At 34.1% G+C, this 24722-nt stretch overlaps 1 protein-coding gene across 1 annotated transcript in view; it reads left to right on the plus strand.

The window, feature by feature from the left end:
- The window catches only part of SLC38A6 (solute carrier family 38 member 6), a 73379-nt gene that overhangs the window by 32916 nt on the left and 15741 nt on the right, over positions 1-24722 (plus strand). The window contains 3 exon segments of the mRNA XM_029239088.1: positions 8125-8203; positions 21404-21486; positions 21958-22016. Of these exon segments, the coding sequence (XP_029094921.1) occupies positions 8125-8203; positions 21404-21486; positions 21958-22016 (221 nt within the window).

Raw genomic sequence — 24722 nt, forward strand, 5'->3', positions numbered from 1 at the left:
TATCTATTGAGAGCCCACTAAATAATAACTGAAACATTTTCAGAACTTTTTTTTCTTTTGTCTTAGCAAGATGTGCATATAATCATTCTTTCATTATAATAGATTTGGAAGCTTGCTCTTGTGAGCAGAACACTGGGTTGGAAGTCAGATACGTTGAATTCTTTCTGCTCCAGTCTCTGCCGTTAGGTAGCCATGTGTGTTGGGAAAATTCCTCTCAGCTTCAGTTTCCTCTTTGTTAAATTGCTGGGGGTAGGATGGGAAAAGCACGAAGCTTAAGGTCCCTTCTTACCACAAAAGTCACCTTCTAATTTAGCACTTTGATAGGCATGTTAATTCCTTCAGAGCATTAAAATATTTTTATTACAGGAAAGTTTTGTGGGAGGGTTATGCTTGGTTCAAAAGATGATTTGGTCTTTTCTTAGGTATCTTTAACAAGTCAGAAGCTATTGCTCTAAAAGCTTTCATGGATGCTGTTCTTTTTCAGAAAGGGGAGTCTCAGTTCTTAGAACTACCCTTTAGGGCAGCCGCTGAGCCTCTGAGGTTAAAATCTAGGAACTCCAGGCTTACGAAGTAATTTCTTGATTAATCTAAGCTAGGTCCGTGGAAGCCCTTAACAGCGCTAAGCCATGTATGCTTGAGAAGAAACAGCATACTTATTTGGGAGGATCTTTAATATGTTGTGCATATGATTTATTTAATGTTATTCTTTCAAAATGGATTTTGACTTTTCTCTTTGTTAATTGGAAATACATTGGATATTTATAAGATGGTATGAAGTGTATAGCATCAGATTAAATTTTTGCACTTCTTACATGCCTATATGCATATATAATATAGTTCAGATAGCATTTTTGAAAGATAGTATATTCACTATTAGTATAAATGCTTGGAGTTTTTCAGTGGTTGTTTAGAAATGAAAAATAATATAATAGATTGTCTTTAGGTCAAGCCTCCTCCTAGACACTTTAATTATACTTACAACAGCTCTTCAGAGTAGATGATATTATCCTCGTTTTACAGAGGTCGAAATCAGTGCTCAGAAGGGATAAATGACTTGCTTACCTTTACCCCTTAATACAGCCAGGCCTCAAATCTCACTTTGTCTACTTCTAAAGGCTTTGTTCTTTCTGCTCTGATACAGTAAATGCTTGAAAAGCTATGAAAAGATTAAATGTTGAGGATTTTTAAAACTCATTGGGGACAGGAACTATGTGTTTTCATAACTTGACCTAGTTTCTGGTAGAGGAACTCAATAAATAGTATTTGTTGAATGAATGAGACAATTAAAAAAAATTCTGTTTAAAAGCCTAAGATTTTGCTTCAAGGAGACAATTTTATATACTATATAAATGATAGAAAGAAACTTGAAAGTCCATAGAGTGGTTTATAGTTTAGAATTATATAAAAATTAAAAGGTTGAAAATATTGAGGAGAGTTAGATCTTATTTATGTAAAATAGATAAAGTATTTTAAAATCTTCTGCTTTCAGGTTGGATAGTCATGTCTTAGATTAATGCTTCCTGACTCTTATTCTTTGTAACATTTAAACATTTCTCAGTTTTCTTGGGATTCTATGCCCCTGATGAATCTATGAGAAAAATGAAACAGGGGCCTTTAGAAGCAAGATGATCATGAATTGTCCTTGATCAATATTTGTTACATGGATCTTTTAGTAATACTCAGTTTATTCCCTACATCTTTGTATTCCATATATCTAAGTAATTTTGCTCATTCATTTATGCTCTTAAGTACGTAGCACTTAGTAGGTGTTTAATAAATCTTATTTATTATAGGAAGAAAGTAAGGAATAAGAGAAGGAGGGAGAGAAGGAAAAGCCAGTGACCTGGTTTGGTATTCCTTTAAAAAAGGAAGATCAACTGGCATGAGAAGACCACACAAAATGCATAAGTGAGCATATGGTTTCTTTAGGGAAAAATCGACTGTCAGAACTTCACAGAAAACCTTTTCTCCCCAGTACAATCACACACCAAGTATTAGTCACAGGGCACTAGTGCGGTCTGACAAATAGATTGGAAAGATCTACTGTCTTTGAAAAATCTCTAAACTTTATAATAGAAAAAAATGTGACTCACTAAATTTAGCACTCTTTTTTTCTAGGGTTATGGAAACCATTACCTTTAGAAAATGGAGAGCCACGTAGTAAAATCCTACTTAGAAGCAATTCCTGATTGCCTCCCAACACTGATGAATTAGGGGCCCAAAATAGGCCAGAGCCAGAGCCAGAAAGCCCCCAGCTGCCTGATGCCTCAGGCACTGGAGGGGCATTTGCTGAGAGTCATTGTTGCTTGGACATAAAGTCAGAAAAGAAGCATCTGGGAGTTTTAATATTTAATGCTGTTAGAGGGAAGAGAACTCTGGCTGAGAGTTTGAATTTAGTGGACTACAAGTTAAAGGATTAAGAACTGTAATAGCAAATAAGTACAGGTAGTTTCCACATAGTTCCTCTAATTGTGTTGCATTATGAGATTCTTTTCCTAAAAACCAAGGTAAGTAGTTTCACAAGTGTTTGAACTCCTGAGATAGACCACTCAGTTGGCTAAAATATCCCTAGAAATCAAGCAGTAAACCTCAAATCATCTTTAGTCATGTTGAAAGTCCTGTTAACTCTGATGAGTACGTGATAAAAGTGAAGTTAATTGATGTCATTTCTGGTTTCATATCTTGCCCAACTCAAAACGCAAGGTGAGTGGCTCCTGGGAGTACGTTAAATTCTTATTTTGCTCTTTTGAAATATGAAGGACCACTATGGATAGCATATTCTTTCCTTAATTCTTTAAAGGAGAATAAAGATTGAGTCACTGTTACATATTTTGAAAGGGGAACCCTAAACATTGGTAGACTTACTGAAACCTCCTGAAATTGCTAGAATGACCCAGATTTTCCAGCCTGGCAGAGATCCCACAGACCTACTCTAGCAGCCTTGATTAACGCCTCAGTTTGGGTATCTAAGTTTTAAGAGAAACTCAGCAGCCCTTTTATGTGGTCAAGTAGCACAGTTTCTAAATCTCATAAGCAGAAAGGTATAAATAAGATCATTCTCAGTTGAGAGCTATAAAAATTTCAAATTCTCAGTATTTTTCAAAATTGTGATTTAATATTAAGTTAGAAACCCTTTGGCTTTACTTTCTTACTGAAATATGTGTGTGTGTGTGTGTGTGTGTGTGTGTGTGTGTGTGTGTGTGTATTTTTTGGGGGGTAAGGTAACTGAAGTCTTAGAATTACTGGTTTGTACCATCTCCTGGGATACAGGGATTGGGAGTGCTGTTACAACGCCATCTGCTGGTCATCTCATCTGTAGACAAACTGCGGCTTTTTTGAGGCCTGAATAGTATTGTCCAGAAATTCTAGAAAGCACTGTCTTAGAATAGGAGAAATAAAGGAAATTTGGAAGGGGAGTATTTCTTACAAGTCCTTCCTTTGACAAAATTTACTGGTTACATGTCACTTTAAAGAGGTTTTGAAAATATTGTATTTCTTAGTAACAATTGTTAATTGAAGTTTAATTATAGGGTTCTCAGAATAGTAAATATTCTGGTCAGTTTTTATTCAAGTTTAAGATCTTGATAAATAGTAAAACAAAGATATATATTTTCCAAGGGTTATGGGGGGGAAGTTCCTCCATATATTTTTGATTTCCATTTGTGCACAAATTAGGGAAATGACCTTGTTTTCAGAGTTTTTTAAAGTCTTTTTTAAAAATGAGAGAGATTGTGTTGTGTATTATTTTGAATGGAGATATAATTTCAGTGGCATTTGGACATTTAGTAGGAACACCAGGTTAATAAGACACATTAAATAGAATAAACCAGTTGCTGTCCATGACTAAAAACATGTTTGAAGTAAAACTGAATCTCTCTTAGAAGGAAAGGCAAACTTATTATTTCCTCCCATAGTACATCTGTTTAGAGCTGGCTGACTAATCCTTCACGAAGTTGCTGAACTTCTTCCAAGTGCTGAAAACCTAATTCTGTTTTAAAAATAGATCTACATAATCTTATCTTCATACGTGTTTTTAAGTGTTTAACAAAAAGGATAATTATTTTTGTAAATTAATGGTTTCTTAGGTCCACACTCCAATTGAAGCTTTGTCTTTTTTTTTTTTTTTAAGGGAGTCCCGGGAAAAGTAGCCTATGAGAGTACAGGGTTTGTGGGAAGGAGAATTGGTTTTTGTATTAATTTTTTTCAATTTCAGTATAGTGTTAATATCTCAAATATGTGAGAACAGGACACTTTCTCTTCCAAACTACAGTAATAGCTGTAGATGCAATAGAATCATAGTGGTAAATGCAGTAGTCCTATCATGAAACTCCTTAGCCTGTCTGAGGAATCTTGACTAAACACTTTACCAAACCAGCTACAAACTGAAATGAAAATACATCTCAAAGTGAAATGACCATTATAAGTGTTTTTAACGCTTCTAACTAATGTTCTGTGTTGTAGAAATTCTTTATTTTCTTTGAACCCAACTGCTAAACTGAGCATTCGGTAGCAATTTGTTGTTTAAATGGTGATGAAAAGAAAAAAGAATAATGCTGGGGAGTGGTCCTTTTGATAGACTTTTCTTATTTCTTTTTCCTGTGGTGAATTTCTTCGCCACTTTGCTTCTCTGCACTTTCTCATAACGTAACAGTTAATAGTGCAGATTTCTCAAGCCAGATGGGCTGCTTCCACCATCACTAGCTTGGGCAAGTTACCTCTTTGTGCCTCCATTTCCTCACCTGTGAAATAAATAATATCTACCTCACAGGTTCGTGGTGAGGAAATAAATTTAAACTTAACTTTAAATGAGGAAATAACTTGCAAATCACTTAGAATAGGCATACTAAGCCCCCAAATGTTTGCTGTTCTTATCATTCTTCTCCTCCAGAGCACTTTTCCCTTTTGTGTTTTTGACATCTCTCCCCTCAGCCTCCATGCTCCCAGCTCATGTGTTTCTCTTTATGATTAGATCAACCAATATTAATACCTTACTACTTGCTATTGCCTAATCAGATTTTACCCTATTTTAGTCATTTCTTAGAACAGTTGCTTCTCCACATGGCTTTTAAAGAATACTTTCAACTTCTGTGTTTCGATTAAGTTGACAGCTTTTTTATTTCCCTCCCAGGGCAGTTTCTATTAAATGAGTTCTATTTGTTATGTTTAAAATGAGGGAGAAAAGAATACCTATTTAGTTAATATGGTGAAACTAAATGATTTGTAATGGTTGAATACCTGTCACCAAGGTATGTCTTCTAGCCCTAATTCTGGCTTTGGTGGTATGAAGGCCAGAACCACTTAGCTATAACCATGGCTCTTGTGGATGACCCTGTTACAGCTATTAATTTAAAGGACAACATGGTGTGTCTTGTATTAGGAGTCTATACTATGTATCGATGTCAGCAAAAATCATTTACAAGTTCTTGCTTATGACCTGTCTCTAAGATAAGTCCTTAAACACTTCCTTATGCTATTAATAGAAGACATGAGATGAAAGGTGTTGGCAAGCAGCTTTTGGAGCTAGTGAACCTTTGGGTTAAAAACAATGGATATATGAGCATTCCTATTGAATTTATATCTTTAAAACTTTTCCCCTTTATTTTATTGAGCTGACTGTTCTTTTTATGTAAATCTAAGATGTATTCCTAACTTAATGTATATTCAGTAATTTTTGTTTGCCTCTGTGCTACATATAATATGTTAAGGTGCTAGTCCTTGCATGAAAGTTTTCTTGTGGTTAGGAAAAAATAATCTAGACAGTGAAAAGGATAGTGTCTTTCTTTGTTTTACTTGCTTAATCAGTGGAGTTTTTCCCCATCATGAGCTCTGTGGTTTTGTAGCTCTTAAAACAAACACCAGCATTCTTTAAGAAGCAGTATTTTACATGTTTTATTATATTTATATCTTGTATGCTGAGATCTTTTTTTCTGAGAGAGAAACATATGTTTGGTGAGTTCATATTTCTTGAAATATACATGATTCTTCAGACTGGAATCTAATGAAATAGGACTCCCATTTGAAAACCAAAGAGTACGGCTACAACAGAAGATAAAAGTGATCAAATGATTAGCCAGGGGCTAATAGAAATTCTGGGAAGAATGACAGATTGTATATTAGGAAGAAATATGATCTCATATTCATTGAAGCTTTTTACAACTAAAGATCTAAAAGAAATAATAGAAAATTACTGAAAGAGATGAATGTCTGAAACTTTAGAAAAGCATGTGGTATTGGATTAATCCAAGCAAGAAAGACTGATGGGCAGATAATAAATTACATTGTGTAGGAAGTCTGCATTCCTTGTTTTCAAGTACTTTTTTTTTTTCCTTGCAAGATATATTTAAGTAGCTCTAGGCCAGTTTCAGAATATTCAGTTCATGATTTTCATCATCACACCATATGTGTATGATTCTTTGGAATAGATAAAGTATTATAAACAAAGACCCCCAAATCCTTTAGTGGTGAAGGTTAATCTAAACCTTCATTCTGTTCTGTACCAAATTGGTAGCATTTTTCCTTATGAGAATATGAACAACTTAGAATACCTTTTCACATACGATTAATTGTAATGTCCCATAACTAACAGAGAGTTTGGAGAAATGTACTGTACTTCTGCTGAAGAAAAGGCTTTATTTCAACAGCTGTACTTCTGCTGGGAAAAAGGAATAGTCATAAACTGGAAAATGTGAATATGTATATTTTCATAGCAGAGAAGTGACTATTTACTTAACTGTTCTAAATTTTACTTTGCCATAAGTACATGTTGTTTTACCAAAAAAAAAAAAAAGAGAGTGTATGTGTTTGTATATGTAAGCGTTGCCTATCTTCATGTAAATTTATACACAAACTAGTATATATGCTTTTTTTTCCCCCAGGATCGAGTGGTCACACAGCACTGTAACAATTGTGAAGTTCAGCTACTTTTAAATGTTTATTGAGAAACATACATTCTTCTTCTTAAACTCTTTGAGCCTTTTAATCAGTTTTTCCCCAGATTTTTGCCATTCAGCCTTGGCATTCATTTGTGTTCTTAGTTTTTGTAGGTCCAAGGAGAAAGTGAAATGTTTCCTGAAATATAAATAAGTAATAAAATTAACATGCACACAGAGTACACTCTATTCTTCATGGACATATTCTTGTTGGCTCTTTTTTAATATATACTTAATCTCTGGGGGAAACAGAGATTATTACTCTGTTAAACTGACTCTAAATCATCTGGATTTCTATATACTTAAGCATTTAAGTTTAAACTCAAGTATTTACATATAAATGAGTTCTGTATTCTGTAACCATATTAAACATTTCCTAGTGTATGATGGAAGGTTAATAAGATGTGGGGGTTTTTTATAGCTATACCAGAAATAAGATCATTATTAAAATGCTATAAAAGTTCTTGGATCCTGTCTGATAGAATATGAGAAATAATGCTAGCTTCAGGTTTTGATTGCATAATACAGATGAGCCCTGTTAATAAAATGGAATAAAAGTTATAAGCTTTGTCTATTTAATATGCTTAATAGTTGCAATTGAATCTTTTCTCATCTGTTTTAGAGGACAACTTAAAATGTAACTCACTGTGCACTTTGTTATTGTTTTATAATAACGTGTCCAAAATGTGTGTGGGAGGACAGTGGCAGAGAAAAGGAGAGAGAGGAAGTGAGATTTCTGGGGGGCGGTCTCTCTCTAGTAAGAAAGAACAAATAATCAAAATTATTAGCTGTACTTATTTATCTCCTGTGTCTATATCAAATGTTGCTAAACTAACTGCTAATGCCTTGGACAGAAGAATAACATTAAGAGTTTTGGCCAAACTTCAAGCAAAATTTCATTTATAAGTGGCCTATAATCAAGACGCTTTCTTTTACCTAAATCATTTGCCTTGGACTTGAAATGTAAACAAAAGATACCTAATGAGCTTACCAATTATTCTTCTCTACAAAGTTATTTATCTCCATTTTTATCTCCATTCCTGGTATATATCTATCTTTGAGGATAGTGCAGTATAAATTAATCTTCCACATGCTGTTGTAGCCCAAATGGACATCCATATTTCTGGATAGATTGTTCTTTAAATGGTTAAAAATTATAGAATTCTAATAGGAACTCTTTTTATTCTGTTTGCAGCTATGTCATCTTATCTTTTAATTATTAAAACAGAGCTTCCTGCTGCTATTTCAGAATTTTTGTCTGGAGACCATAGTGGGTAAGAAAAAATATTTCACATTGTATCCATTCATTTATTAATTCAATAAATACATATTAAGCCCTTGTGGGAAGTAAAATAAATGTAGCCCCTGCCCTCAAGACACTTACAAATTAGGCAGAGGCAGAGTAATAATAGAGAAGAAAACACTCTGCAGATGTCTAGTGATGCTCCATTATGTGCAGAGCACTGCACTGTGAACCCTCTGATGTGCCAGTGTAATTCTTGCATTCCATGGGGGTATGAAAGGGCAGGACAGGTATGAGCTAGCTCTTGGAGAAGAGTAAAGGAGAAACTTCTGGATATGAAAGATTGGGTGGGGGATGGGGGAAGGCAGAAAGCACTGACAATAAAGGTCTTAGTGGAGGGGAGTGGATAATTCTGCTGCCACTTTTCAGCGAACCATAGTGATAAAGATAAATCAGAGTGATAACGTTACAACATACTTGTGTAAGATCCTGTTATACAGCATTCTTAGAAAAAATTTGTTTCATTTCCTGTTTTTTAACAATATTATAAACAATACTAAACCATGTTACACTGCCCTTCTCCTTTCTTATTTTAAAAATACTGGGCAGCTCAATATCAAAAAAACAAACAACCCAATCCAAAAATGGGCAGAAGACCTAAATAGACATTTTTCTAAAGAAGATATACAGATTGCCAACAAACACATGAAAGAATGCTCAACATCGCTAATCATTAGAGAAATGCAAATCAAAACTACAATGAGGTATCACCTCACATCAGTCAGAATGGCCATCGTCAAAAAATCTACAAACAGTAAATGCTGGAGAGGGTGTGGAGAAAAGGGAACCCTCTTGCGCTGTTGGTGGGAATGTAACTTGTTACAGCCACTACGGAGAACAGTATGGAACAGTTCCTTAAAAAACTAAAAATAGAACTACCGTATGACCCAGCAATCCCACTACTGGGCATATACCCTGAGAAAACCGTAATTCAAAAAGAGACATGTACCACAGCGTTCATTGCAGCTCTGTTTACAATAGCCAGGACATGGAAGCGACCTAAGTGTCCATCAACAGATGAATGGATAAAGAAGATGTGGCACATATATACAATGGAATATTACTCAGCCATAAAAAGAAACGAAATTGAGTTATTTGTAGTGAGGTGGATGGACCTGGAGTCTGTCATACAGAGTGAAGTAAGTCAGAAAGAGAAAAACAAATGCCATATGCTAACACATATATATGGAGTCTAAAAAAAAATGGTTCTAATGAACCTAGGGGCAGGACAGGAATAAAGACACACAGACGTAGAGAATGGACTTGAGGACGCGGGGGAAGGGTAAGCTGGGATGAAGTGAGAGAGTGGCATGGACATATATACACTACGAAACATAAAATAGATAGCTAGTGGGAAGCAGCCGCATAGCACAGGGAGATCAGCTCAGTACTTTGTCACCACCTAGAGGGGTGGGATAGGGAGGGTGGGAGGGAGACGCAAGAGGGAGGGGATATGGGGATATAGGTATACGTATACCTGATTCACTTTGTTATACAGCAGAAACTGACACAACATTGTAAAGCAATTATACTCCAATAAAGATGTTAAAAAAACAATACTGGGTTCTAAAGACTATTGACTCATCTCTTTTTTATAGCAGAAAAAACCCAAATTAATTATACTTTTCCTTTTACTACGTATAACATGAAACTTTTAGAAAAATAAACTTGAAAAGACTAAATGAATCTTTTTAATTGTCATCAAATTATTATATATAGTTTCTAAACCACAACTCTAAAACCCGTCAGACTTTTAGATTTAAATGTTTGGTTGTTTTGCTCCAATATTTGAACTTGTTCTGGACTGCAGGGCAAGTTTTCAAAATTGAGTTTTAGATTTTACAAGTTGGCTCCATGAAAGAATTCTACTTAGACAACTGCAAATACATATTTATAAGGAAAATATGGTATAGTTTAAATCTGAATAGGAACCATCAAGAATATGTGATTGAAAAAAGGTAAGTAGAAGCCCTTAATGATTTTTCATCATTGGAATGTATTGTGCCTTTGTATAGGTTTCCACATTCATCATCACATCAGATACAGCTACCTTGTTTTTTATTTTATCTATAGTTTTATCTAGTTACTTTTAAGTTTTTTGCTCTTATTTTGATCAACAGTTGCTAAATGACATACTTATGTGAAATTTGCCTTGTATTTGCTGTAAAAATATTGAGGGCAGCTTCTATTACTCAAAAAGTTCTATGCAAAGAACAAACGTATGGACACCAAAGGGGGAAAGCGGCCGGGAGCAGGGTCGTGGTGGGATAAATTGGGAGATTGGGATTGACATATATACACTAATATGTATAAAATAGATAACAAGAACCTCCTGTATAAAAAAAATTTTTTAAAATTCTACGCAGTAAATTTCTTTTATAATTTAGGTCTAAGAACTCAAGGCAATAAGAGGTGAAATAAAGAATGTTAGACTAAGAGTAAATTCTCTCCATTTCATATTCAGTAACCTCAGAAAATTAATTTAACTTCTTTTGGCCATATAATTTAATTTTGGGCCTGAGGTTTCTTCATCTGGCATAATGGTGGTGCCAGTACTGCCTTCTTAACAAAGTTGTTGAGATGACCAAATAAGATATTATAAATATACATGCTTTTGTAAGCTGATAGCATAGTGTAAATGTGGAGAATTAAGCAACTCTGTAATGTCGTATGTCAGTTATACCTCAAAAAAAAAAAAAAGAAGGAATTCCAGTAATAATAACTATATAAAGGTAGTTTTTCCCTATTTGCTCTGACTGCCAGGAAGGTCAGAGTCATATTTGAATGTATTGCGTAAACTATGTTAATCCTACTAGTTGTCACATGTGTTCTCCTTTTTCTTGGTCCTGAATTTGGTGACTTCTCTTTATTTTCTTTTTTATTGTCATATATCACAAGGACAAAAATACATATAAAATTTAAAAATAATTAAGGTAGTATGTGACAGAACTGTTAAAACTTAGGTCTTCTTTTTCTGAAAGTGATGCTTTTACCATAGCTTCATTTTAAATCAGTTGTCATTTACTTTATTGGGTTTTTTTCTCTGATTTGTTTACAGAAACAAATAAAAATTAACTCCATCTTATTCATGTTAGTAGAAAATTGATAAAAATGTTATTTTTACATGTCAGAAATGAATTTTTAAAACTGTATACTCCAAAATACTGTGGCCAGTTTGCATCATCTCTGTTATGATGTTTTAAAATTGCACATCTTTTTAACAGCCTCATCTTGTTTTAAATGTAATGTATATTCACTTATTTTGGATTTCAAAGTTTTGAAAAGCATTAGTAAGTGACTAATTATATTAATTGGTTAGAATGCAGTTAAATCATTAGTCTTTAAACCTTAATACTGTAAAATAATTAAGACACAAATGTTATGGTAATTGATTTAACTATCTGGGCAGTTTATTTCTAGGTAGAGTTACAGAGCAATATTTCTTCTGTGAGATTAATCTGATATTGATATACTTTTAGGGTTTGAATTACAATGCATTGCAGTTAAGAATTTTCTGTTGTGCTTATTTTCTGTGTTATCCGTGAGATTTGATGTGCCTTTGTGAAAACTAAACCTTTATAAAGATGTTATCAAAAAGAAACTTTATTTTCATAATATCCTAATTTCAAAAATTATTATTAGAAGTCAGAAGCTATAATACTTATACCAAATTTTTATGAGGCATCTATATTTTCATAGAATAACTTATATTCAAAAAAATCTATGGCTGTTAAAAGTTGGAAGCTCTCTGTTAACATTTAATGATCTTGTCAGCGGAATATGATTGACACAATTAAGTTGTCTTGCATTTGAGTTACATAATTGATATGGGATGTGAGTAAGATCCTAATTCAGAACATATGATACTCTTGTTCCATTCGAGAATGAAATTAAAGCAACTTATAAATAAATCTGGTTTTCATTAAAATACGGGAAAAAATCTGCATGCCAAAGCATTTGCAATACAGCTAAGGATCTATACTCTATATTTCATACTTGGAACATTTTTATCATATAGGATTAAATCCACAGATCAAACAAGTTTTCCAGGAAGTATAAAACTTTTTACTCTAATTCTTTTGGCTTGAAGAGACTGTATATTTACAATAGATCACAGTAGGAAAATAGGGGTTTTGTTAGATAACTCTTTTTTCCCCCACTTCGGAAAAAATTTCAGGTTAGCATATTCTTCTAAAATCTTGAGTTATAAAATGTGCTTTTGCAATTTCTTTGTACTGGCTTGTATTTCTCAAGCTGGAGTTTTATTTTGTAAGTTTAATCATTTCTGTTCCTTGGAAAATATCCACTGCCAAGCACAATTCAGTTGACTGTGACATGCACATGAAATTTAAACTAACTTAACTGTGCATTACTGTATTGCCTTTATTTATTTATTTTTTAACATCTTTATTGGAGTATAATTGCTTTACAATGGTGTGTTAGTTACTGCTTTATAACAAAGTGAATCAGTTATACATATACATATGTTCCCATATCTCTTCCCTCTTGCGTCTCCTTCCCTCCCACCCTCTCTATCCCACCCCTCTATGTCGTCACAAACCACTGAGCTGATCTCCCTGTGCTATGCGGCTGCTTCCCACTAGCTATCTGTTTTACATTTGGTAGTGTATATATGTCCATGCCACTCTCTCACTTTGTCATAGCTTACCCATCCCCTCCCCATATCTTCAAGTCCATTCTCTAGTAGGTCTGTGTCTTTATTCCCGTTTTACCCCTAGGCTCTTCATGACCTTTTTTTTTCTTAGATTCCATATATATGTGTTAGCATACAGTATTTGTTTTTCTCTTTCTGACTTACTTCACTCTGTATGACAGACTCCAGGTCCATCCACCTCACTACAAATAACTCAATTTCGTTTCTTTTTATGGCTGAGTAATATTCCATTGTATATATGTGCCACATCTTCTTTATCCATTCATCCGATGATGGACACTTAGGTTGTTTCCATCTCCGGGCTATTGTAAATAGAGCTGCAATGAACATTTTGGTACATGACTCTTCTTGAATTATGGTTTTCTCAGGGTATATGCCCAGTAGTGGGATTGCTGGGTCATATGGTAGTTCTATTTTTAGTTTTTTAAGGAACCTCCATACTGTTCTCCATAGTGGCTGTATCAATTTACATTCCCACCAACAGTGCAAGAGTGTTCCCTTTTATCCACACCCTCTCCAGCATTTATTGTTTCTAGATTTTTTGATGATGTCCATTCTGACCGGTGTGAGATGATATCTCATTGTAGTTTTGATTTGCCTTTCTCTAATTATTAATGATGTTGAGCATTCTTTCATGTGTTTGTTGGCAATCTGCATATCTTCTTTGGAGAAATGTCTATTTAGGTCTTCTGCCCATTTTTGGATTGGATTGTTTGTTTTTTTGCAACAAAAAGAATAAAATATCTAGGAATATACCTACATAAGCAGAAAAAAGACCGGTGCGCAGAAAATTATAAGACAGTGATGAAGGAAATTAAAGATGATACAAATAGATGGAGAGATAGACCATGTTCTTGGATTGGAAGAATCAACATTGTGAAAATGACTCTACTACCCAAAGCAATCTACAGATTCAATGCAATCCCTATCAAACTACCACTGGCATTTTTCACAACTAGAACAAAAAATTTCACAATTTGTATGGAAACACAAAAGACCCCAAATAGCCAAAGCAATCTTGAGAACGAAAAATGGAGCTGGAGGAATCAGGCTCCCTGACTTCAGACTATACTACAAAGCTACAGTAATCAAGACAGTATGGTACTGGCACAAAAACAGAAATATAGATCAATGGAACAGGATAGAAAGCCCAGAGATAAACCCATGCACATATGGTCACCTTATCTTTGATAAAGGAGGCAAGAATATACAGTGGAGAAAAGACAGCCTCTTCAATAAGTGGTGCTGGGAAAACTGGACAGGTACGTGTAAAAGTATGAAATTAGAACACTCTCTAACACCATACACAAAAATAAACTCAAAATGGATTAAAGACCTAAATGTAAGGCCAGACACTATCAAACTCTTAGAGGAAAACATAGGCAGAACACTCTATGACATAAATCACAGCAAGATCCTTTTTGACCCACCTCCTAGAGAAATGGAAATAAAAACAAAAATAAACAAATGGGACCTAATGAATCTTAAAAGCTTTTGCACAGCAAAGGAAACCATAAACAAGACCAAAAGACAACCCTCAGAATGGGAGAAAATATTTGCAAATGAAGCAACTGACAAAGGATTAATCTCCAAGATTTACAAGTAGCTCATGCAGCTCAATGCCTTTATTTTTTTATTTTATTTTATTTTATTTTTTATAGGGTAGAGGGAAGCGGGGGAGAAAGTTTTTCTGGTTTTTTTTTTGTAAATTTATTTATTTTATTTTATTTTATTTTATTTTTGGCTGCGTTGGTTCTTCATTGCTGCACGCGGGCTTTTCTCTAGTTGTGGTGAGCGGGGGCTACTCTTCGTTGCGGTGTGCGAGCTTCTCGTTGTGGTGGCTTCTCATTGTGGAGCACAGGCTCTAGGTGCACGGGCTTCAGTAGTTGTGGCACGTGGACTCAGTAGTTGTGGCTCATGGGCTGTAGAGCGCAGGCTCAGTAGTTGTGGCGCACGGGCTTAGTTGCTCCGCGGCATGTGGGATCTTCCTGGACCAGGGATCGAACCCGTGTCCCCTGCATTGGCAGGCGGATTCTTAACCACTGTGCCACCAGGGAAGCCCAATGCCTTTATTTTTGATGAATGGTAAAGAAAAGCATTGTATTTATAATTGCCTGTATTAAGATAACTTAATAAAGATAAGAAATGATTAATATTAACCAGTAGCCAAACCAGGGCTAGAGAAATTATTTTTTGCAATAGTTATTTTTAATATTAGGAATTAAAAGTTTAATCCTGTGAAGAGAGTGTAGAGAAATCACAATCTTGAGAAAAATGAGGCAGTATCTGAAAAAATACCATAAATTCAGAGTGACTCTTGAAGAATAGAGAGTATTTCCATTGCTTCTATTACTAAGATCATCATCATCCTTTTGCTGATTTTGCAGACATAGAATGAAGTTGTTGAACCAGTTGATCTCTGAGGTCCCTTCTAGCTCTAACATTCAATAACTCTGTGATTCTGAGTTAACTGCTGGGAGGAGGTGAAGTTATCTTCTGGCCCCCAGTTCAGTGCTCTGGGCAGTCATGTGGCTTCTACAGACATGAGTGAATTGTGATCTCAAATTATAAAGTTATAAAGTATATAATAGTGTATGTTATAAAGTTCAGAATTTCAAAGTGTTCCTAAGATTCTTACACAGGAGAAAAGAGTCTTTGGTCCTGAGGATTAACGTGCTCCCTTTGCCCAGCTCTCCCTTCGTGACAGCAGGGACAGCAGAATTAACAGATGGAATCTACTTTGGTGTGCCTCTGGGCCTTTTTTTTCCCTTGCACTGCAACTGTCTGAGTCTCTTTTGGGTCCCAGAAGGAAGGAGATTTCAGGCATAGAGCCCTGGGCTTTTTGCCAGCTTCAGAAATTTAGTTGCCAGGTGTTCTTCAGTGAGGGTTATTTTGAAGTTCTCATTTTCATATGTATTCAAGAGTGATTAGAAGATGAATATGCCGAGGAGTGTCATGTTGTATTTGTAATTTCTGAACGCTCTTAGAACCTCCTGCATACCAGGACTTGAGGGGCATGTGCAAATGCAGGCCCATTAGCTAGAAATACTTATGTGTAGGTTTTAGTTTCTGGCACATGCATTTCCTAAAGACATGAGTTAGGGTGGAGAAGGGTGAGCTGTGCTCATGGTGTTGCTTCTGCTGTTGCTCCATCTCTTGTTCTGTTAAAGAGGAAGTTGTCAGCACCCAACAGTACCTTTTATTGTGTATCTTTTTTAATTTTTTGGCTGCACTGCATGGCATGCGGAATCTTAGTTCCCTGACCAGGGATCGAAATCGCACACCCAGGGAAGTCCAATAATACCTTTTAAAGATACATTAAAGAGGACTTCTTCATACACCAAGGTGTAAAAGAGACATAGTGAATCATAAAGTTTGTGTTAGAAGCCATGGGCTGAAGCTCATGTAGAGGAAAACCTTTTCTTTCTTTCCTTTTTTTCTTTTTTTTAAGTGAGATATTTACATATAACAACATTGTGTAAGTTTAAGGTGTCCAACATGTAGATTTGATACACTTATATACTGTGGTATGATTACCACTGCAGTGTTAGCTAATACCTCCATTACCTTATGTACTTATCATTTCTTTTCTGTAGTGAGAACATTTAACATCCAGTCTCTTAGCAACTTCCAAGTATATAAAATAGTTATGTTAACTATAATCACGTTGCTTTGCATTAGATTCCCAGAACTTATTCATCCTCTACCTGCAAGTCTGTACCATTTGATCAACATCTCCTCAGTCCCCCTACCCACCAGCCCCTGCTAACCACCATTCTACTCTGTTTCTACAAGTTCAGCTTTTTTAGATTCCAGAAATATGTGATACACAGTATTTGTCTTTTTCTGTCTGACTTATCTCACTTAGCATAATGCTCACGTTGGTCTATTGATGTTATCACAAATGGCAAAATTTCTTTCTTTCTCATGACTGAATAATATTCCATCGTGTGTGCGTGTGTGCACCACATCTTCTTTATCAATTCATCCATTGACAGACACTTAGGTTGTTTCCATATCTTGGCTATTGTGAATAATGCTGCAATAAACATGGGAGTACAGATATCTTCTTGATATCCTGTTTTAATTTCCTTTAGATGTATGCCCAGAAGTGGGATTGTTGGACCAATCATATGGTAGTTCTGTTTTTAATTTTTTGAGGAACCAACATACGGTCTTCCATAGTGACTGAACCAATTCACATTCCCACCAACAGTGCACAAGTCTTCCCTTTTCTCCATATCCTTGTCAATACTTGTTATCTCTTGTCTTTTTTTTTTAAGATTTTTTTTTGATGTGGATCATTTTTAAAGTCTTTATTGAATTTGTTACAATATTGCTTCTGTTTTATATTTTGATTTTTTGGCCGCGAGGCATTTGGCATCTTAGCTCCCTGACCAGGGATCGAACCTGCACTCCCTGCATTAGAAGGCGAAGACTTAACCACTGGACTGCCAGGGAAGTCCCTCTCTTGTCTTTTTGATGATACCTATACTAACAGGTGTGAGGTGATATTTCATTGTGCTTTTGATTTGTATTTCCCTGATGATTAGAGATGTTGATCATCTTTTCACATACCTATTGGCCATTCATATATCTTCTTTGGAGAAAAAAAATGTCTATTTCCTCTGCCCATTTTAAAATTGGATTGTTTGATTTTTTGCTATTGAACTGTGTGAGTTCTTTATGTATTTTGAGTATTAGTCTCTTATCAGATATATGATTTGGAAATATTTTCTTCCATTCCGTAGATTGCCTTTTCATTTTGTTGATTGTTTCTTTTGCTGTACAGAAGCTTTTTATTTTGATATAGTTCCTTTCATTTTTGCTTTTGTTGCTTGTGCTTTTGGTGTCGTATTAAAAAAAAAACTGTTGCCACGACCAATGTCAAGAAGCTTTTTCCTTGTGTTTTCTTCTATAAGTTTTATAGTTTCAGGTCTTACATTTAAGTCTTTAATCTATCTCAAGTTAATTTTTGTGAATGCTGTAAGATAGATTTCATTTTTCTGTATATGGCTATCCAATTTTCCCAGTACAGTTTATTGAAAAGACTTCTTTCCCCACTGAATATTCTTGGATCCTTTGTTGAATATTAGTTGACAGTATATGGGGTGGGGAGGGGATATTCCTAGGCTCTCTAGTCTGTTCTGTTGGTCTGTGTGTCTATTTTTATGCCAGTACTATATTGTTTTGATTACTAAAGCTTTGTAGTATAGTTTGAAGTCAGCTGTGTTTTCTTTCTCAGGATTGCTTTGGCTATTTGGAGTCTTTTGTGGTTCCATACAAATTTTAGGATTGTTCTATTTTGGGAAATAATGTCATTGGAATTTGATAGCGATTGCATTGACTCTATTGATAGCTTTGGATAGTATGGACATTTTAACACTATTGATTCTTCTGATCCATGAACACAGACTGGATATCTTTCCATTTGTCTGTGTCTTCAGTTTCTTTCAGTTAAGCCTTATAGTTTTCAGTGTACTAATCTTTCACTTCCTTTGTTAAATAGTCATAAGTTTTATTGCTTTCATGCTATTGTGAATGGGATTGTTTTCTTTATTTCTTTTTCAGATATTTCTTTGTTAGTTTATAAAAACACAACTGATTTCTGCATGTTGATTTTGTATCCTTCAACTTTACATAATTTGTTGATTAGCTCTAACAGTTTTTTGGTTGCAGTTTTCAGGATTTTCTATATATAAGATCATATCCACAAATAAAGACAGATTTACTTCTTTTCCAATTTGTATGCCATTTATTTCTTTCTCTTGCCTGATTGCTCTAGCTAGGACTTCCATGTTGAATAAGAGTGGAATAGCTATCCAACTATGTTGAATAAGAGTGGTAAGAGTAGGCACCCCGGTCTTGTTCCTGATCTTAGAGAAGAAGCCTTCAACCTATAGCCTTTATTATATTGAGATTTGTTCCCTCTATATCAACTTTGTTGAAGGTTTTTATCATCAAGGGATATTGTATTTTGTCACATGCTTTTTTTTGCAGCTATTGAGATGATCATATGATTTTTATCTTTCATTCTATTAATGTGCTATATCATGTTGATTGATTTTCATATGTTGATCCACCCTTGCATCCCATGGATAAATCTCACTTGACCATAGTGTATGATCCTTTTAATGTGCTGTTGAATTCAGTTTGCTAATATTTTGATGAGAATTTTTATAATATATTCACCAGGATTATTGGTCTGTAGTTTTGTTTCTTTTGCAATGTCCTTATGTGGCTTTGATAGTAGGGTATGCTGGCCTCATAAAATGAGTTTGGGAGTTTTTGCTCCACTCCAATTTTGGGGAAGAGTTTGAGAAGTAGTGGCATTAATTTTTCTTGAAATGTTTGGTAGAATTCACCAATAAAACCATGGGTCCTGGGCTTTTCTTTGTTGGTGGATTTTTGATTACTGATTCAGTGTTCTTACTCATTATTGGTCTGTTCGTATTTTTTAGTTCTTCCTGATTCAGTCTTGGTATATTGTACATTTCTAGGAATTTGTCCTGTCCATTTTCTTAATTTAACAGGCAGTGGGAGACTTTGGCTCTCTGGTAGTGAAAGGATACATTATAGCCAATTGGAAATTCTGAGAGCATCTACCAAATGACTTGAAAAAGTAATACCTATTGTCTTTGATGCTCCCAGCTCTCATATTAGCATGAATTTTACTTTGTTACCATTGTGCATGTGTATATATGCATATGTTTCAGTGTAAAAATATGACAGCTACATTGCAGAAAATTTAGAAGAGAAAGCAAATAAAAATTATGCAATTACCTAATCACTGTTATTATTTTATTTCCTTTGAATTTTTCCCAAAAAGCATTTTTCAAACATAGTTAATAATATTTATTTTGTATTTCTATCATTAGTATTTTCTATTTTACTAAATGTTTTTTTCAAAAGCTGCTTAACATTCCATTGAGTGTGCTTTTTTAAAAAAAATTTTATTGGATTATAGTTGATTTACAATGTGTTAGTTTCAGGTGTACAGCAAAATGAATCAGTTATACATGTACATATATCCAGTAAAATTTTTTTTAAAAAGAGTGTGCTGTTTTTGACATAAGCATTTTCTATTGTTAGATATATAGGATTTTCCCTCAACTTTCTAATATTATAATAATGTTGTAGTCACAGCTTCATGCACATAGAATTCTTTATATTTTAGATTATTCTCTTAGAGTAGATTTCCACATTTTTATTGTCCTTTGTACATATTATCAAGGTTTTTCCAAAAGATAATGCTAATTGACAAGATCACTAGCAATGTGTGAAGGACCAATTATTCCACATCCTTGAATATTATTTTTTTAATATTTTTACTCATTTAATTTCTATAGCCTTATTATTTATTTCTTTAATTAGCACCAGAGATTGGGTTTTTCTTCATGTGTATTTACTAGTTGTACTTCTTTCATGAATTGTTTAATTTTTATGTACTAAAGCAAAGTCTTTACTATTAAAGTCTTGGGGGAATTGTCTAATTTTTAAAAACTTCAACACATGTATTTTTATATTGAAAAATTAAAACCATGTATATGCAACCAGTAAATAAAATAAAAATTTCTCGATGCTGCTACATAGAAATATCCACTTTTGGTATTTTAAGTATATCTTTCTGACTTTTTTAAAATGTGCATCCATTTTTTTTTAAATAATCAAATACACTATCACACTTTTAATCTACCTTTTCTCATTCATTATTCTATTGCCTTTATATGAAAAATGTCATATGTTTTCTCCTGGTAGTTCATGCCCTTTCCTGAAAATTTGAAAAATATGGAAAACTATAAAGAAGAAAAAGTACCCATCATTCTACCACCCAGGGATAATGGCTATCAATATATTGCAGTTCCTTTCCATTTTTAATGAATCTATATTTTCCCTCAAACTTGTTATCATACTAAATATATTTATGATATATTCAGTATATTATTATACTTATAAAATTTTTTTTATGATTGTCTGATAGTCTCATAATTTATTTTAAAATTGTCATGGTCTTAGATGTTTGTTTCCAATTTTCATTATTTTAAATGTTTTCAGTAAACATCTTTTTACAAAAATGTTCTTATTGATGATTGTTTTCTATTTTTAATAGTCATTTGTTAAGTGTCAAATATTTTAAGGCTCTCAGTATCTATTGCCAAACTGCTTTCCAGAAAGGTAATTTACACAGTTTATACTTTTACTAGTTTTGTGTACATCTCATCACTCTTCACTCACATTGTCTATTATCTTACTTTAAAATATTTGCTAATTTGGTAGTTGAAAAATGGCATCTCATTGTTTTGATACATTTTTAAATGTGAATTCATTAACAAGAATAATAGGATCCCACAAGAACATATTTTAACAAAAAGAAGTAGGCTTTTCCTAATGGGTGGTTGTCATGGTTATACTGTATGAGTGTGTGTGTGTGTGTGTGTGTGTGTAAACACAAACACTGAAGTCCTGTGCCTAAAATAGAACTTTTTTTCCTAATAGGTCTTGGTATCTTGATGGAGAAACACCGCTAATAATCATCTGTGTTGCCATTGTGTTCCCTCTTGCACTTCTTCCTAAGATAGGTAAGTCTTTATAGAAGAGGACATTATTTGTTTAGAAGAAAAGAAAAAGAAAGAAAGAAAATACTATTAAGGGGCTTTTAAATTTCATAGTACCACATTTTTAGCAGAAGGTGGTTGTGAATAATTTTGAACTTGGAATTTTAGGTTGTTCAGCTTTCAGCCCTGCCTAGTTAACCTATTACTTGGTTTGCAGTAGTGTTTTGTCTGCCCCACTAAAATAAAACCTTTACAACGGAACATTAAAGAGCAGCCTTTCCTTACAGTGTACCATTAGTGGTAAGCCAGTTCCAATTCTGCTGTACAGAGCTACATAAATGATCTGTGACAGATAGTTGGAATGTTGTTATTCTCAGCCCTAAGCCCCAGATACCAAGCACTGTAATAAAAAACATGCCCAAGATGTATAGCTTTAGCTGCACGTTAGGATCACTTTCCTTATAAATTGCTTTTTATTTTACTGTTATTTTACAGGCTTTCTTGGCTACACAAGTAGTTTATCATTTTTCTTTATGGTGTTCTTTGCTCTTGTGGTAAGTTTAAAATATAGTGTATTGCTTATCTCCTCACTAAAATTGAACTCATTGTGTTAATGTCTTTTTTCTCTTAACTCTGTTTTTTGTTGGGAAGGTATCCCATTTTATTTCAACGTGTTATTAAAAGCACTTTTATTCTGCAAACTGTTTCCTTCATTGTATCTATTTTGAAGAGGCTTAGCTAGAATAGCATTTCAAATTCAGTTTCTCTTCTGGTTAACTAGAGAGGAGAGCATACCAATTCTGTTAAAACCTTAGATGGAGTATAATTCTTTGGCTAGGTGTATGTATCCATGTATTTCTGTACAATATTGTGTGTGTATGTTTTGGGGGATACTCAAGCATGAGAATCAGGCTGGTTCTAATCCGTAAAATCAATTTGGTCCTAGTCATCTTAATTTTTGAAACTTTGTTCCATTAACGAAACCATAGCTTCAGGGAGCTTAACTGTTGATGAGATCTAGTAAGAATTGGAGTGCCTGAATTCTATCTGGTCTGGTTTATTCAGCGTGGTTAAGCTCTCATGAAAAGACTGCTGCAAAGAAATTTTTTTTTTTCACATGTGGAATGTTTTTTAAAATTAGCCCATTTTTGTTATAACGTAGGAAAAATATCTCTCAGATGGTAAACTTTATTCTAATATTTATTAAATAATTTAATATAAAGATAAGAGAATTTTTTAAAAAAAGATAAAAGAGAATTTGAATTTCTTATTTCTTTTAAATTCTTCTAAAACAGATTTTAACATTCCGAAGACTGTATTTTTGTGTGAAATTTTGGAAAAAAAATCCTTTTTCTTTTTGCTTAGCAGTTTATTCCATAGTCAGTCTGTCAAACCTTAAGTAGGATTAAACATTTTAAACTTGCCAAGATACATACCTAAATGGCTTGATTAAGCTCTTAAAATCATAAGCTTATGTAAATTCTCCTTTGTTATTGAGAAATGAATGAAAGAAAAATGCCATCCAAAAGAGCAAGACAACACATCATTAGTTAAACCATGTAACAGAACCAGATTTCCAAGCTGTCAAAACATTTAGGATGCATTTAACTTAGGCTAAACTATCTGCTGGGATACAAGGATAAAACAACTTTAGATTATTTAAATGAAGTGAAAGTGACCCTGGTTTCAGTGTACAGAAATATTTATACTTTAATGAATGCTCTTAAAACTAAAAATACTTAACAGTGCTTACATTTAATCATTTGTTGAATTTATCAACATTAAAATCATTGCCCTCCCCCGCAAAAATTGCCCAACTTGTATCTTACAAGTAAGTGAATTGAACATACACTTTTTAAAATAAATAATCTATTGCTAATAATTCTTTTTTTCATTTCTAATATCCTACTGGTCTTATTTATTTATTTTATTTTTTGGCTGCATTGGGTCTTCATTGCTGCGTGCAGGCTTTCTCTAGTTGCGGTGAGCAGGGGCTACTCTTCGTTGTGGTGGCTTCTCTTGTTGCCAAGCACGGGACGGGCTCTAGGAGCATGGGCTTCAGTAGTTGTAGCGTGTGAGCTCAGTAGTTGTGTCTTGCGGGCTCTAGAGCACAGGCTCAGTAGTTGTGGCACATGGGCTTAGTTGCTCCACGGCATGTGGGATCTTCCCGGACCAGGGCTCAAGCCCATGTCCCCTGAGTTGGCAGGCAGATTCTTAACCACTGCGCCACCAGGGAAGCCGGAACATACACTTGTTTTTTTAAGATTTTTTTCTATTTTATTGAGATATAATTGACATTATAAAGATATAAACTTACAGCGCTGCATAAGTTTAAGGTGTGCAGCATAATGACGACTTACATATATTGCGAGATGATTATCACAATAAGTTTACTTAACATCCATAAACACACTTTTTAGGTGCCACATTAAGAGGGAAACAACAAATAATTTCATCACAGTTTGATTGTTGAGAAGCATCTACATGGTTTAGAGTGGCCTATATTTGCAAATTAACATATGGATATTAAAGAGAATCAGTGTACACACATTGAATATTTTCCTCACAGATAATTGACCACACAAGCATTGTATAGTTAGGAGTAATTTGGTTTTTATAGCCAATAATTTGAAGCAGGTAAAATGTATTGATACAACATGTCTATTGTAGTTTTCACAGTTTTCATTTCTGTCATGGCAGATACTCTTTAATTTGATGCAGATTCCTACTGTAGCTGTCATATGGAAATAATACCCTTATTTTGCATTTATTATGCTTTACAAACCGTCGGCTCAGATTTTACCTAGGAGCACAATTTAAATTTGGTCTACAATGGGACAGTGAAGACACTGTATACTTTCTTCTTAAGTCTCTTTTTAATTGGCATATAGGCATACCTCAGAGATATTGCGGGTTTTGTCCCAGACCACTGCAATAAACCTAGTATTGTAATAAAGCGAGTGACACAAAGTTTTTGGTTTCCCAGTGCATATAAAAGTTATGTTTACCCTATACTGTAAACTATTAAGTGTACAATAGCATTATGTCTAAGAAAACAATGTACATACCTTAATTTAAAAATACTTTATTGCTTACTCAGACGTAGAAAGAATGAAATAATGCCATTTGCAGCAACATGGATAGACCTAGAGATTAACATACTAAGTGAAGTAAGTCAGACAGAGAAAGACAAAGATCATATGATATCACTTACATGTGAAATCTAAAAAAAAAATGACACAAATAAACTTATTTACAAA

The sequence above is a fragment of the Monodon monoceros genome, unplaced genomic scaffold, assembly GCF_005190385.1.
Source record: "Monodon monoceros isolate NGI ecotype Baffin Bay Population unplaced genomic scaffold, NGI_Narwhal_1 Super_Scaffold_21, whole genome shotgun sequence".
NCBI lineage: Eukaryota > Metazoa > Chordata > Mammalia > Artiodactyla > Monodontidae > Monodon > Monodon monoceros.